This window comes from Oncorhynchus gorbuscha, linkage group LG18, assembly GCF_021184085.1.
Source record: "Oncorhynchus gorbuscha isolate QuinsamMale2020 ecotype Even-year linkage group LG18, OgorEven_v1.0, whole genome shotgun sequence".
Lineage (NCBI taxonomy): Eukaryota > Metazoa > Chordata > Actinopteri > Salmoniformes > Salmonidae > Oncorhynchus > Oncorhynchus gorbuscha.
Window position 1 is genome coordinate 13,624,625 of NC_060190.1, and position 16,939 is coordinate 13,641,563.

Sequence of the window (16,939 nt, forward strand, 5' to 3'; positions counted from 1 at the left end):
TAATTGTTTTTTCTAACAAATATTTATACAAAAATAGCAGTTGAGTTAAACTCTTTTGAATTCTCAGCTTGAAATATTGAATTTGCCAAACGTTATTTCAGTGTTCAAAAGTAAGGGAAATACGCATTGCTTGCTGTTTGGTGTTTTAGGCTGGGTTTCTGTACAGCACTTTGTGACATCAGCTGACAGTAAGAAGGGCTTTATAAATACATTTTATTGATAAGGCCTACTGTCCGAATTGGTCAGAATAATGAAGCCTAGGCTAATGAATTTTGAAGTTGTTTTGAAGAATAATTTTGTTGAATTCATGTAAAGAAAGATAAAACAAAGATTTATAAAAGTTACTAAATGTAATTTTATTACAATGTAGCAAGTGTAGAGTAAAACTACTACCAAATAGCTTATCAGCAGAACATAACAAACCTTTCATACATTTTTTTAATCACTTGACAAAAGAAAGCTTTACACATTCATTTTCAACATTTTCATAACAAATACCAATTAATTTACATTTAAAAAAGTACAAATAAGTGCAAATAATCTGATGCTTGTTTTATATGTAACAGACATTTCCTGCATTATGTTTCAACAGAAGATTGTGATTCAAACCAACCTAAAAGGACATTTAGTCAGTTGTCTGAATGCTATATAAGCTTTGAAAGCCAGAATGTTGACCCTTTTAAGTTCTCATCTTCTGGAACTTCAAGGTCCACATTTGATGCACTGAAGTCGAGACTTCTGAGTGTATGAGATCTATGGTTTGACTCTTCCTTGTGATGATTTTTCAGGCTCCCAGTTCCGTCTGGTACATCCCCTTTGAGATGTTTGGGAAATACAGTGACAAAATATCCTTCTTGATCTTCAGACATTTTGGGGTTTGAACCATGAGTACAATTTGGCATGGAAGTTCCAATTTCAGACTGTTTTGGACTTCTCCTTTTTGTTCTGCCGGTTTCACCAGCTGGGGCTTTCCTATGATGTTTATTGCCCTTGGGGTCAGTTCTACTCAAATTTAAATCTGGCTGTGAAACCTCTACTCCATACCTTGGGGGTGGGAGTTTAGGAACTGAGGGGTTAATACTGGCAGGACTTGAGTCTATATCAAGGTCTAGTATTCTTGTATGACTACCCAATTTAGAAGTCTTGGATTTGGGCATTTTTAATTTCCCTGTGGGATCATGAAGGTCTGAACCTCTCAGTTCCAAACCAGAAGCTTCATACTCAACTTTTGGCAAATCAATATCTGCAATGGGATAACTGGCCCTTCCTTTGACCTTTCTAGACTTCCTATCAGTGTGTGGCAGTGTCACTTCTGTATCTATGTCTTCTGCTTGCACTTTTATATGTGCTCCACCTGGGATATCAGATCTGCGTTTACTATGAGATGCCACTTTGTATTCTGGGCTTCTGGTATCAGCTTTGGGTAAGCTCAGGCTGACATCTGGGTGACTAACTTTCAAGTCTGGTGCTTTTAGATTCACTTTAACCTTTGGAGGAGAAATGTAATTTGTTTTCATAAAGTCCATATGTGTACCTGCCCTTAGATTGGGACTTCCAAACTGAGGCAATTTAAAGGATGGCAGTTTGAATTTTTCAGATTGTATAGCTATGTCACTGTCTGGCAAATTGAGATCAGCTTGGGGGCCTTTGAGATTACCAGAGGGAACATTTATGTCTAAATCTGGACTACCGATCCCTGTGTTTACATTCGGGGCTGACAAACTCAGGTCCGGTCCATCAATGTATCCATCTATTCCAGGATCTGGACCTTTCAAGCCAGAAAGGCCAAATTTAGGCATTTTGAGGTGGGGCATTTTGAATTTCCAAGAGGGTGAATCAATGTTCATATCTGGAGTGTCTACATCTATCTTAGGGGCGTCTAGGTCAACTGTAGGTAGGTCCAGGTGTCGTGAACCAATCCCACCTTTCATCTTTGACAATTTAAAACCTATGTCAGCACTGATGTCATGATCTGGTCTTTTTGGACTAGACAACACAAATTTAGGCATTTTGGGCATTTTGAATGAAGGAGTGTTGATGTCCAAATCAGGGGTTTTGATGCTATCATTTGGCCTCTCTATGGTTGGAACTCTGAATCTACCTGAGGGCATATCTGGAGCATTGAGGTCTAGTTTGGGCCCTCTGATATGACCCTTAGGTAGTCTCAAATCTGGGGGACTGATTCTCCCTTTTAGCTTTGGTGCTGAGAGGTCAATATTGGGTAAATCATACACTACATTTGGGCCAGATAGTCCAAAATCAGGCATCTTCAAATCTGGCATTTTTAGACCTGTTTTGTGACCTTTGAGGTTAGCTGTGGGGGTATTGATATTAATATCTGGGCCCTCTAAGTCTCCATCAATGTCAACATCTGGTCTCTTTAGGCCCCTGAATTTGGGCATTTTAAATTTCCCAGGAGATGCATTTATGTCAAGTTCTGGGGGATTCACATCTAGTTTAGGGGCTTTGAGGTCAGCATCTGGTAAATGCATGTCTGGGGAATCAATTCCCCCCTTTATCTTTGGGGATTTGAGATTCAGTTTTGTGGATTTTGGCATTTTACCAGACAGCCCAACTTTGGGCATTTTCAGTTTACCAGAGGGGCCGTTAATGTCCAGATCAGGAGCATTCAGATCAACCTTTGGTTTCTTCAATGTAGGTACATTGACTTTACCTGAGGGCACATTAAAGTTTACATCTGGTGCATTGAGGTCTAGTTTGGGGCCTTTGAGGTCTACATGTGGCAGATCCAAATCTGGGGGACTTATTCCCCCTTTAAACTTGGGGGCTGAAAGATTTAAGTCAGGCCCCTTAATTTTTGATCCAGAGAATCCTAAATCTGGCATCTTGAAAGTTGGCATTTTGAGTTTTCCTGATGGCCTGTCAATATCAGTGTCTGGAAGGTTTAGGTCTGCCTTGGGACCCTTAAGTTTGGGAGATGACAAGTTCAGATCTGGTCCCTCTATAGCGCCATTAATGTCAACATTTGGTCCCTTTAGGCCTCTGAATTTAGGCACCTTGAATTTCCCTGAGGGTGCATTGATGTCGAGATCTGGGGCATTCACATCTAGTTTAGGGGCTTTGAGGTCAGCATCTGGTAAATTCAGGTCTGGAAAATCAATTCCCCCCTTCATCTTTGGAGCTTTAAGATTTAATTTGGGAGATTTTGGCATTGTACCAGACAGCCCAAATTTAGGCATCTTGAATTTCCCTGAGGGTGCATTGATGTCGAAATCTGGAGCATTCACATCTAGTTTAGGGGCTTTGAGGTCAGCATCTGGTAAATTCAGGTCTGGAAAATCAATTCCCCCCTTCATCTTTGGAGCTTTAAGATTTAATTTGGGAGATTTTGGCATTGTACCAGACAGCCCAAATTTAGGCATCTTGAATTTCCCTGAGGGTGCATTGATGTCGAAATCTGGAGCATTCACATCTAGTTTAGGGGCTTTGAGGTCAGCATCTGGTAAATTCAGGTCTGGAAAATCAATTCCCCCCTTCATCTTTGGAGCTTTAAGATTTAATTTGGGAGATTTTGGCATTGTACCAGACAGCCCAAATTTAGGCATCTTGAATTTCCCTGAGGGTGCATTGATGTCGAAATCTGGAGCATTCACATCTAGTTTAGGGGCTTTGAGGTCAGCATCTGGTAAATTCAGGTCTGGAAAATCAATTCCCCCCTTCATCTTTGGAGCTTTAAGATTTAATTTGGGAGATTTTGGCATTGTACCAGACAGCCCAAATTTAGGCATCTTGAATTTCCCTGAGGGTGCATTGATGTCGAAATCTGGAGCATTCACATCTAGTTTAGGGGCTTTGAGGTCAGCATCTGGTAAATTCAGGTCTGGAAAATCAATTCCCCCCTTCATCTTTGGAGCTTTAAGATTTAATTTGGGAGATTTTGGCATTGTACCAGACAGCCCAAATTTAGGCATCTTGAATTTCCCTGAGGGTGCATTGATGTCGAAATCTGGAGCATTCACATCTAGTTTAGGGGCTTTGAGGTCAGCATCTGGTAAATTCAGGTCTGGAAAATCAATTCCCCCCTTCATCTTTGGAGCTTTAAGATTTAATTTGGGAGATTTTGGCATTGTACCAGACAGCCCAAATTTAGGCATCTTGAATTTCCCTGAGGGTGCATTGATGTCGAAATCTGGAGCATTCACATCTAGTTTAGGGGCTTTGAGGTCAGCATCTGGTAAATTCAGGTCTGGAAAATCAATTCCCCCCTTCATCTTTGGAGCTTTAAGATTTAAGTTGGGAGATTTTGGCATTGTACCAGACAGCCCAAATTTAGGCATCTTGAATTTCCCTGAGGGTGCATTGATGTCGAAATCTGGAGCATTCACATCTAGTTTAGGGGCTTTGAGGTCAGCATCTGGTAAATTCAGGTCTGGAAAATCAATTCCCCCCTTCATCTTTGGAGCTTTAAGATTTAATTTGGGAGATTTTGGCATTGTACCAGACAGCCCAAATTTAGGCATCTTGAATTTCCCTGAGGGTGCATTGATGTCGAAATCTGGAGCATTCACATCTAGTTTAGGGGCTTTGAGGTCAGCATCTGGTAAATTCAGGTCTGGAAAATCAATTCCCCCCTTCATCTTTGGAGCTTTAAGATTTAATTTGGGAGATTTTGGCATTGTACCAGACAGCCCAAATTTAGGCATCTTGAATTTCCCTGAGGGTGCATTGATGTCGAAATCTGGAGCATTCACATCTAGTTTAGGGGCTTTGAGGTCAGCATCTGGTAAATTCAGGTCTGGAAAATCAATTCCCCCCTTCATTTTTGGAGCTTTAAGATTTAATTTGGGAGATTTTGGCATTGTACCAGACAGCCCAAATTTAGGCATCTTGAATTTCTCTGAGGGTGCATTGATGTCGAAATCTGGAGCATTCACATCTAGTTTAGGGGCTTTGAGGTCAGCATCTGGTAAATTCAGGTCTGGAAAATCAATTCCCCCCTTCATCTTTGGAGCTTTAAGATTTAATTTGGGAGATTTTGGCATTGTACCAGACAGCCCAAATTTAGGCATCTTGAATTTCCCTGAGGGTGCATTGATGTCGAAATCTGGAGCATTCACATCTAGTTTAGGGGCTTTGAGGTCAGCATCTGGTAAATTCAGGTCTGGAAAATCAATTCCCCCCTTCATCTTTGGAGCTTTAAGATTTAATTTGGGAGATTTTGGCATTGTACCAGACAGCCCAAATTTAGGCATCTTGAATTTCCCTGAGGGTGCATTGATGTCGAAATCTGGAGCATTCACATCTAGTTTAGGGGCTTTGAGGTCAGCATCTGGTAAATTCAGGTCTGGAAAATCAATTCCCCCCTTCATTTTTGGAGCTTTAAGATTTAATTTGGGAGATTTTGGCATTGTACCAGACAGCCCAAATTTAGGCATCTTGAATTTCCCTGAGGGTGCATTGATGTCGAAATCTGGAGCATTCACATCTAGTTTAGGGACTTTGAGGTCAGCATCTGGTAAATTCAGGTCTGGAAAATCAATTCCCCCCTTCATCTTTGGAGCTTTAAGATTTAATTTGGGAGATTTTGGCATTGTACCAGACAGCCCAAATTTAGGCATCTTGAATTTCCCTGAGGGTGCATTGATGTCGAAATCTGGAGCATTCACATCTAGTTTAGGGGCTTTGAGGTCAGCATCTGGTAAATTCAGGTCTGGAAAATCAATTCCCCCCTTCATCTTTGGAGCTTTAAGATTTAATTTGGGAGATTTTGGCATTGTACCAGACAGCCCAAATTTAGGCATCTTGAATTTCCCTGAGGGTGCATTGATGTCGAAATCTGGAGCATTCACATCTAGTTTAGGGGCTTTGAGGTCAGCATCTGGTAAATTCAGGTCTGGAAAATCAATTCCCCCCTTCATCTTTGGAGCTTTAAGATTTAAGTTGGGAGATTTTGGCATTGTACCAGACAGCCCAAATTTAGGCATCTTGAATTTCCCTGAGGGTGCATTGATGTCGAAATCTGGAGCATTCACATCTAGTTTAGGGGCTTTGAGGTCAGCATCTGGTAAATTCAGGTCTGGAAAATCAATTCCCCCCTTCATCTTTGGAGCTTTAAGATTTAATTTGGGAGATTTTGGCATTGTACCAGACAGCCCAAATTTAGGCATCTTGAATTTCCCTGAGGGTGCATTGATGTCGAAATCTGGAGCATTCACATCTAGTTTAGGGGCTTTGAGGTCAGCATCTGGTAAATTCAGGTCTGGAAAATCAATTCCCCCCTTCATCTTTGGAGCTTTAAGATTTAATTTGGGAGATTTTGGCATTGTACCAGACAGCCCAAATTTAGGCATCTTGAATTTCCCTGAGGGTGCATTGATGTCGAAATCTGGAGCATTCACATCTAGTTTAGGGGCTTTGAGGTCAGCATCTGGTAAATTCAGGTCTGGAAAATCAATTCCCCCCTTCATTTTTGGAGCTTTAAGATTTAATTTGGGAGATTTTGGCATTGTACCAGACAGCCCAAATTTAGGCATCTTGAATTTCCCTGAGGGTGCATTGATGTCGAAATCTGGAGCATTCACATCTAGTTTAGGGGCTTTGAGGTCAGCATCTGGTAAATTCAGGTCTGGAAAATCAATTCCCCCCTTCATCTTTGGAGCTTTAAGATTTAATTTGGGAGATTTTGGCATTGTACCAGACAGCCCAAATTTAGGCATCTTGAATTTCCCTGAGGGTGCATTGATGTCGAAATCTGGAGCATTCACATCTAGTTTAGGGGCTTTGAGGTCAGCATCTGGTAAATTCAGGTCTGGAAAATCAATTCCCCCCTTCATCTTTGGAGCTTTAAGATTTAATTTGGGAGATTTTGGCATTGTACCAGACAGCCCAAATTTAGGCATCTTGAATTTCCCTGAGGGTGCATTGATGTCGAAATCTGGAGCATTCACATCTAGTTTAGGGGCTTTGAGGTCAGAATCTGGTAAATTCAGATCTGGAAAATCAATTCCCCCCTTCATCTTTGGAGCTTTAAGATTTAATTTGGGAGATTTTGACATTTTACCAGACAGCCCAAATGTGGGCATTTTCAGTTTACCAGAGGGGCCGTTAATGTCCAGATCAGGAGCATACAGATCAACCTCTGGTTTCTTCAATGTAGGTACTTTGACTTTACTTGAGGGCATATTAAAGTTTACATCTGGTTTATTGAGGTCTAATTTGGGGCCTTTGAGGTCTCCATCTGGCAGATCCAAATCTGGGGGACTAATTCCCCCTTTAAACTTGGGGGCTGAAAGATCCAAGTCTGGATTCTTTACCTCAAAGTCAGGCCCTCGTACATCTGGCCCTGTGAAGCCAAAGTCTGGCATCTTTAAACTTGGCATCTTTAATTTTCCAGATGGGCTACCAACATCCAAGTCTGGTCGTTTGGAAGATAATAAGCTCAGATCTGGTCCATCCAAGTCTCCATCAATGCCAACCTCAGGCCCTTTAGGGCCCGAAAGGGCAAATTTAGGCATCTTAAACTTTGGCATTTTGAATTTTTCTGAGGGTGCATCAATGTCAATATCTGGAGTGTTTATTTCTAATTTAGGTGCTTTCAGGTTGACTGTGGGTAAATTCAAGTCAGGCGCATCAAGCCCACCTTTTATCTTGGGAGCTTTGAGACTTACCTTTGGTGTTTTTACATCAGCATCAATGCCCAGATCTGGTCTTTTTAGGCCAGATAACCCAAATTTGGGCATCTTCAGTTTACCAGAGGAGGCATCCACATTGAAATCAGGTGCTTTGAGTTCTGCATGTGGTTCCTGTAGTTTGAATTTACCTGAGGGTATGTCAATATCTTGAATACTGAGGTCAGGCAGACGGACGTCTAATGGACACATCTCAGCCGCTGAGAGGTCCAGGTCTGGAGTCCGAACTCTTGGTCCAGATATATTAAAGTCAGGCATACCAAGACTTAGTCTTTTGATCTTCCCAGATGGGATACCAATATTTGCATCTGGTAACTCTAGATCTATTTTGGGACCTTTAAGGTCTACTGAAGGTAAATCTAGATCAGGGTCATTCAGGTCAGGAGCACCAATCAAAGAGGTTTTAAGATGCATGTTTGGTGTCTTTAAAACTGCATCAATGTCTAAATCTGGTCCTTTTGGTACTGTGTGAGAGAGCTTAACCTTAGGCAATTCAAAATAACCAGAGGGATGATCCACATCAAGGTTGGGGGTTTTCAGTTTCTTGGAGGACCAGACTCTGATTTTACTTGATGGCATATTCATTATGCTGACATCTGGGGCTTGCAGATCTAGATTAGGACTTTTGAGATTAACATCTGGTGTTTGTAGGTCTCTTTGGGGACCTTTAAAATGAACTCCAAGCATATCTTTATCTGGGATCCTCATATTTGGTGTATCAACCTCAAGGCTGGGTACATTTACTCTGGGTCCAGAGAGACCCAAGTCAGGTATCTTAAATTTGGGCATTTTAATTTTTTTGCCTCTTTCAATATCAAACATTGGGGCATTGATATTTAAAGTAGGTCCAGGGACAACCTCCTCTGGTAGATTGAGCTCTGCTTCTGGGACATTGATATCCCCTACAACTTTGGGAAGTGGATCTATAACTTTCAGGTCAAGATCAGGGCATTTGAGGTCAACTTCGGGCAAAGACATAGCATCTATATCAGTTTCAAGATTTGGCCTTTCCAGGTTAACTGATGGAGCATCAATGTTTAGTGACCCATTCAAATGAGGCAGGGAGAGATCTGATGTACTAATGTTGGCATTAGGCAATGAAAGTTCTCCACCGCGAGCATCAGGTACCTCGCCTTTGACATCAAGTTTAGGCACCTTTAACTTTGGAGCAGAGAATTTGAGGTCTGGAGACTCTAGGTAGGTAGGAGCATCTACTTTGGGTGCCTCCACAACTGGGTAATCCGTGGTGAGGACAGGGAGTTTGAGGTCACCTTTCACTTTAGGCTTGTCCCAGAGAGATCCCGGTCCCTTGCCCTTCACCTGTCCATTATGGGAGCCTCTTTCCCCAGCACCTGCAGGTTGTCCAGGACTGTCACCCGTCATGAACCTATTTATTTTGGCATTGTAGAGTCTATTATATGAATCCTTCAGCATCTGTGAAGAGAAACCAATCCTTAAAGGGACAGTTCAAGATGTTGGCAATGAAGCCCTTTATCAACCTCCCCAGAGTCAGATGAACTCGTGGATACAATTTTTATGTCTTTGCCTCCAGTATGAAGGAAGTTGGAGGTAGTTTTACTGGGCCAATGCTAACTAGCATTATGGCAATGACTGGAAATTCTACAGGAAAGCTAGCATGCTAGCTTTCAGTCATTGCGCTAATGCTAGTTAGCAACTTCCTTCAAACTACACACAGAGACATAAAAATGGTATCCACAAGGTTATCTGACTCTGGGGAAGTAAATAAAGGGCTTCATTGGCAACATCTCAAACTGACCCTTTAACAAACAACATATTTTATCCAGTAACCTTCTGAAATAATTTCCCCCCTACTTATTCTATTTACTAACTATATTCCACAAACCTCCTCTGGTGCTTTGATGCTGTCCAAGGTCCCCATACTCTTGCTCAAATAATTTTTCGTCAGAACCTGAACCTTCTCATCAAATCCATTATCATCCATCAGCTTCAGTATTTTCAACACATCGTCTTTCGAAAGTTGGTCAAAGTTGATCGTGGCACCCACAATTTCATCTCCTGAAAAAATAAATATCTTCACTGTTACACTGTATTTTACTGTTCCACAAAATTCAGACAACAATCCAAAATGTGAAATTTTACATTTTCTCAAAGAAATGTAAGTACCACAACATAAAGTGTATACATTAAATAAGAGACTCATACCTTCTTTGAGACCCTGATTGCCAGAAGAGCCACCGACAATGCTGGAGACGACCAATCCTCCCTTTTCTGATTCCTCCAGCATCAGCCCCTCAGACAGACTCCTTCTCCTCCGGTGACCAGGCTAAAAGCAGATATACAAAGGTAGGTGTGTAGCATCAGCATTGCTCATGTTTCAATAACCCAAACATCAAGTAGAATTTCAACAATGAACTTAAAAATGTTATTTACAATCGTTTAAAAAAAATAGATTTTAAAAATAGAATTCACTTCCAGAAAGCAATGTTGGGGCATAGGTGTTTTTCAAAAAGTACATTTCCTGTTGCTTAGATGTTGCTTAGTTTCATTCTATAATTATCAAATCATATAGGCCTAAATATTGCAGCATACTTTCATAGCCTTCAAGAGTATCAAATGCAAAGAAAGGTAATATTTCCACTCCAGAATAAAAACTACAAACAAATACAATAATGGCACAGCTCGTTTTACCATAAAGACCAAAATCAGCTGATACAACTAAAGAGGGGCTATGGAGAGGTAGCCTGTTTACGTAAGCAAATAGGTACATGGTTGACACCCAGGTAGCTGCACCTTTGAGGTATTTGAGGTGTGGCTTTGGGAGATGGAGGGAACAACAGGAACAAGATTGTCCATGGAAATACAAGTGCACTATAGTTGGGTGTACACTCAGAAGTGACCACACCCACCACTTTCTATTATGAAAAGCTTGCTGGGCAGGGGCTCAAATGAAGTTATTTGTAAACAGTATACGTTGTGTAAGTGATTTGTGTCACATGCTTAGTGACACTGCTGCTCTATGAGCAATACATTGTGTGCTTTGCTACCAATTCCACAATGACCACAATAATCATAATTTACTTAATCATCATCAAATACCTCCAAAATATGAATATGTAAAAATATGAATCACTCAGATTTACTAAACTACACTGAGTATACCAAACATTAGGAACACCTAATGCACTCCCATTTTGCCCTCAGATCAGCCTCAATTGTTTGGGGCATGGACTCTACAAGGTGTCGAAAGTGTTCCACAGGGATGTTGGCCCATGTTGACTCCAATGCTTGGTTCCTCTCTAGGTTTCTTCCTAGGTTTTGGCCTTTCTAGTTTTTCCTAGCCACCGTGCTTCTACACCTGCATTGCTTGCTGTTTGGGGTTTTAGGCTGGGTTTCTGTACAGCACTTTGAGATATCAGCTGATGTACGCAGGGCTATATAAATACATTTGATTTGATTTTGATTTGAATGCTTCCCACGGTTGTGTCAAGTTGGCTGGATGTCCTTTGGGTGGGGGACCATTCTTAATACACACTGGCAATGGTTGAGTGTGAAAAACCCAGCAGGAAACTTACATCAGTTTTACCTCATTTTTATCAGCATGTTACATGTGCAACCAGAGGGAAAAAGATTCTAGACCACCTTTACTCCACACACAGAGACGCGTTCAAAGCTCTCCCTTGCCCTCCATTTGGCATATCTGACCATAATTATATCCTCCTGATTCCTGCTTACAAGCAAAAATTCAAGCAGGAAGCACCACTGACTCGGTCTATAATAAAGTGGTCAGATGAAGCAGATGCTAAACTACAGGACTGTTTTACTAGCACAGACTGGAATATGCTCCAGGATTCTTCCGATGGTATTGAGGAGTACACCACACTCACTGGCTTTGTCAATAAGTGCATCGAGGACTTCGTCCCCACAGTGACTGTACGTACATACTCCAACCAGAAGCCATGGATTACAGTCAACATTCGCTCTGAGCTAAAGGGTAGAGCTGCCGCTTTCAAGGAACGGGACTCTAACACAGAAACTCATAAGAAATCCTTCAATGCCCCCAGAAGAACATATCAAACAGGCAAAACATCAATACAGGACTAAGATCGAAACGTGCTACACCGGCTCCGATGCTCGTCGGATGTGGCAGGGCTTGCAAACGATTACAGACTACAAAGGGAAGCACAGCTGAGAGCTGCCCAGTGACACAATAGCCTACCAGACAAGCTAAATAACTTCTATGTTCGCTACGAAGCAAGTAACACTGAAACATGCATGAGAGCAACAGCTGTTCCGGATGACTTTGTGATCATGCTCTCCGCAGCTGATGTGAGTAAGACCTTTAAACAGGTCAACATTCCGCAGGGCCAGGTGGATTACCAGGACGTATACTCCGAGCATGCGCTGACCAACTGGCAAGTGTCTTCACTGACATTTTCAACCTCTCCCTGTCTCAGTCTTTAATACCAACATGTTTCAAGCAGACCACCATATGTGTCCAAGAACACTAAGGTAACCTGCCTAAATGACTACCAACCCGTAGCACTAATGACTGTAGCCATGAAATGCTTTGAATGGCTCACACCAACACCATTATCCCAGAAACCCACTCCAATTTGCATACTGCACCAACAGATCCACAGATGATGCAATCTCTATTGCACTCCACACTGCCCTTTCACACCTGGACAAAAGGAACACCTATGTGAAAATGCTATTCATTGACTACAGCTCAGCATTCAACACCATAGTGCCCTCAAAGCTCATCACTAAGCTAAGGACCCTGGGACTAAACACCTCCCTCTGCAACTGGATCCTGGACTTCCTGATGTGCCGCCCCCAGATGGTAAGGGTAGGTAACAACACATCCGCCACATCCGCCTTCAACACAGGGGCCCCTCAGGGGTGCCACCTCAGTCCCCTACTGTACTCCCTGTTCACTCATGACTGCACGGCCAGGCTCGACTCCAACACCATCATTAAGTTTGCTGATGACACAACAGTGGTAGGCCTGATCACTGACAAAGATAAGACAGCCTATAGGGAGGAGGTCAGAGACCTTACCGTGTGGTGCAAGGAAACAACCTCTCCCTCAACTTGATCAAGACAAAGGAGATGATTGTGGACTACAGGAAAAGGAGGACTGAGCACGCCCCCATTCTCACCGACAGGCCTGTAGTGGAGCAGGTTGAGAGCTTCAAGTTCCTTGGCGTCCACATCACCAACAAACTAACATGGTCCAAGCACACCAAGACAGTCATTGGGAAGGCACGAGAAAACCTATCCCCCCTCAGGAGACTGAACAGATTTGTCATGGGTCCTCAGATCCTCAAAAGGTTATACAGCTGCACCATCGAGAGCATCCTGACGGGTTGCATCACTGCCTGGTATGGCAACTGCTAGGCCTCCGACCGCAAGTCACTACAGAGAATAGTGCGTAAGGCCCAGTACATTACCGGGGCCAAGTTTCCTGCCATCCAGGACCTCTATACCAGGCGGTGATTTCAAAGAATCCAGCCACCCTGGACTGTTCTCTCTGTTAGACTGTTCTCTCTGTTAACGCATGGCAAACGGTATCGGAGCACCAAGTCTTAGGTCCAAGAGGCTTCTAAACAGCTTCTACCCCCAAGCCATAAGACTCCTGAACGGCTAATAAAATGGCTACCCAGACTATTTGCATTGCCCCCCCCCCCTCAGTCAGGTAAAGAGATTTTCTTTTGTCTTAAGGGGGAATGTTGTATTTTGAGATAGGCTTTAATAAGCTCAGTAGCAAATAGGCAGAGGGTAGCATCATTTGTCTGGTATGGAAATAATCATGCATTTTATTTTGTAAAGTGGTTTCTTGGATCAAACAACAACCTACATTTTCAGTCCACTCCCTTGTCTGAAGGACAAGTGGATAAACAGGTTGATGTCAAGCACTGCATGTTGTTTTCAAAAGTCTCATGGAATGTTGGCCGACATTGAACACCACACATCGGCTGCTACTGTAGGCTGAATGATAAAACAGCTATTTTCATGTTAAAATGTTATGGGATGGAGTTCTCCATTGTTTTTGATGGCAGGTTACTCTGGTAGCAGTGGAGTCAGAGGAGGAAGGGGAGGACCATCCTCAGTGAGTTTCATAAAATAAACACATTATAAAACTATACTAAATATAATCACATCACCAAATAATTAATTAAAACACATTATTTGGAAATGAAGGTCTACAGTAGCCTCATCAGCACTCTGTAGGGTACCACCATGGTGTATCCGGAGGACAGCTAGCTTCCATTCTCTTCTGGATACATTGACTTCAATGCAAAACCTAGGAGGTTCATGTTTCCCTCCACATTCAATAGGCTTAAACATGAATTATGACAACAGCTGGAGGACGTCGATCAACCTATCAGAACTCTTGGAGCCCGAACTGACATGTTGTTCACCCAATTAAAGGATCTAGCACTGCAGTGCATAAAATGTTGTGAATAGTTGACTCCGACAGAGAAAGACAATATTTGAACAGTTTTGAACAAATGTATTTCTTCCAAAATGAAGGAGAAGTAAGAGAGAGATAGAGAGAATTCCTATTTTTTCCCCTTTCAGTTTCACTGACTTAGCTAGCAAATGCAGCTAGCTAGTTTAGCCTACTCAAACACCCTGCTCAAACAGAGGGATGCTATGTTAGCTAGCTACTGTGGCTATGACTATCCAACACAACATTGGAACTCTTCCAAGTCAAGGTAAGCTTTTGTTTTAACTAATTTATTACCACCGCGGACTGCCAGTGTAAGTCTTAAACTGATTACTTACTGCACACTGTAACGTTACTTCATGATCCTAGTGGGTTTACTAACACATTAGTTATGTTAGCTATGCTGACTATTACGTTCCTTTAGCTAATATGGTGTAGGCTGTGTGTAGCGGGTATGATATGGTTTGGCATTGAAATATTTTTTTTTGCCTGGTCACATACAGCTGTGTTGTGCATTGAAGTCCATAAGCGAAGGGAAACAGTGAGAGCAGGAGAGCGCATACATGCGAGAAGGAATACAACATGGCTGCTACGAAAGTGAACTGTGTTTTAGCATGATCAGGGGTGTATTTGTTCTGCAGATTCTGTTGAAAAATGTTTATTAAACGGAAGCAAACTGGATCAAAACGGGAATAAACATTTGTCCAATAGAAACTCTCGTATGCAAGTGTTGGACTAATGATTACACTGTATTAAATGTGTCACTGTGTGTTCATGTGTCACTGTCTGTCATCTAACATTTTTCTCTCGACCTGTGTGCACCTACGTTGTAAACTTTCGTTCAATAGGCTAGGTTGTAGCAACCTCATGATGGGTATAGGGAGTATCATGTAGTAGCCTAAATCTATCGCAGTTACAATGAACTGGGTGAATGGAATATGAATGACAGTCATCCAATATGCTGTAATAGAAATAAGGCCTACTCATGAAAAAAAAATCATCCTCCCTCATCTTAAATGGCACTGACTGCCACCGTCTGGTAGGCCCACATTATGATCAAATAGCTTCAGTAGCCTATTTGGCCACTGTTAAAACTTAAAGCAGGAACAGCCTCAGTGTTATATAGACATCTTTGAAAAGCCAGTGTTCACAGTAAATGCACACTGGAGGTTGCACGGAAATGTCACAATGCTGAAATTTGCTCAGTGCTGCAAAAGGTTCCTGGTTCCTGAGTTAATTAAGCAATTAACATAACATCATGTATATAACAAAAGCTGGGCAAGCCATTATTTTGGCTACCATGGCTATTCTTCCATTTTGGCTACTATGGCTATGCCCCCATAGGATGAAAATGCCCTCATTCACAGGGCCCGAGTGGTCACTGAATGGTTTGATGAGCATGAAAACAATGTAAACTAAATGCCATGGCAGTCTCAGTCACCAGATCTCAACCCAATGGAAAACTTATGGGAGATTCTGGAGTGGCGCCCAAGACGGCGTTTTCCAACACTATCAACAAAACATCAAATGACAGACTTTCTTGAGGAAGAATGGTGCCTCATCCCTCCAATAGAGTCCCAGCAGACTCTTGTAGAATCTATGCCAGGGTGCATTGAATCTAATGTGGCTCGTGGCGGCCCAACTCCCTATTAAGACACTTTATGTTGGTGTTTCCTTTATTTTGGCAGTTACCTGTATTTGCACTCAAAGAAGAGTGGACTGACAGTAAGCTAAAAGCTGCAATCATACTTTATGAAACATGACAATTACTCTGTTAAAATAATTCCCCTTATTTGACTTTCATTCACATTGTGCAGAGCTGTAAGAGATTACAGGCTGACTGAGATTTTCTCTAAGTCTAAAAGTTGTATTTTATGGACTCTCTTTTGACTCAAGACAAACTGTATGCATGTGAATATTTAACTTTTAATATGTACTGTACTGCACATACTACTGTACAAAAAATATGCCAATTCAGAGTGTCTCTTCAAAATCTATGGCTTCTCCTACTCTACATGCATTCTTAATATTTTTTTTCAGGTATGTTTCACATCAGCATATTAAAACATGATCCATGCCAATAGTTACTGTAGACATTTGCATTACAAACCTGCACATACTGTTGCAAACTTGACACTCATCCAGCTACTACAACGATTACATCATTGTGGACTTCTTAAACAAAGCAATAGTACTTGGCACCATATAGTCTGGATGGAGTACTTAAGCAAAAGTTGACGACTCTTACCTTAGGCTCCATTGGGCAATTTTGACTGGGTTTGCTCTTGTTATTCAGCCATTGAAAAGTTTAACCGCCAATGTGAGAGAGTTGTGACACAGTGTTATCGGTTTCTGCTGCTTACTCCTGTAGGACTGCCTACCCCGTGCCTCAGTCAGTGAAAGCATACTCTCCGCTAAAGCAGACAAACGGGTTCCACATTTGGCATGTCTTTCCAGCTGCACACCGTCACACACCCTCCACACCGTCACACACCCTCCCCAGTCCAGGTAGGCACGGTGATCACTGAAACCTGGCCTCTCAAGACTGGAACTGTGAGATAGAGGGGGAAAAACAAATAGAGCATTCTCCACGCCAGGACAGGTGGAAAACAAAAGGTCTGGTAAAAGAAAAGAAAATGCAGAGGTGTGTCAAAAAGTTGTCTTGTTTCAAGGGAGGGGCAGCTAGGCGTTCATTCATGACTCATGGTAAGACACAACAATGAAGATGTGGCATGATCTAGGGATTAGATTTGATTTATGAGACATAACATTCTTACTATGTAACCATACCTTTAAGGTGGGGCTCCTCCTCCTTCCAATTATCGTTAATGACAATTATGTAATCGTACTGACA

The 16,939-nt window shown here is 42.0% G+C and overlaps 1 protein-coding gene across 1 annotated transcript; it reads right to left on the reverse strand.

Moving 5' to 3' along the window:
* Nucleotides 1–341: 341 nt before the first annotated feature.
* si:ch211-69b7.6 (neuroblast differentiation-associated protein AHNAK) lies at nucleotides 342–16,491 on the reverse strand. Its single transcript, XM_046309758.1, has 4 exons — nucleotides 16,334–16,491; nucleotides 9,834–9,954; nucleotides 9,514–9,686; nucleotides 342–9,083 (listed from the first exon to the last, which is right to left on the reverse strand). Exons 1-4 carry the CDS (start codon nucleotides 16,343–16,345, stop codon nucleotides 645–647), a joined length of 8,745 nt encoding a protein of 2,914 aa, XP_046165714.1. The 5' UTR covers nucleotides 16,346–16,491; the 3' UTR covers nucleotides 342–644.
* Between the last annotated feature and the right edge of the window lie 448 nt (nucleotides 16,492–16,939).

Bases quoted from the DNA above. Each gene is read 5' to 3' on its own strand.
- si:ch211-69b7.6 (XM_046309758.1), bottom strand. The intron at 9,687-9,833 runs GTATGAGTCTCT...TTATTTTTTCAG, and splicing joins CAATCAGGGTCTCAAAGAAG to GAGATGAAATTGTGGGTGCC. The intron at 9,084-9,513 runs GTTTGTGGAATA...TTCTCTTCACAG, and splicing joins GCATCAAAGCACCAGAGGAG to ATGCTGAAGGATTCATATAA.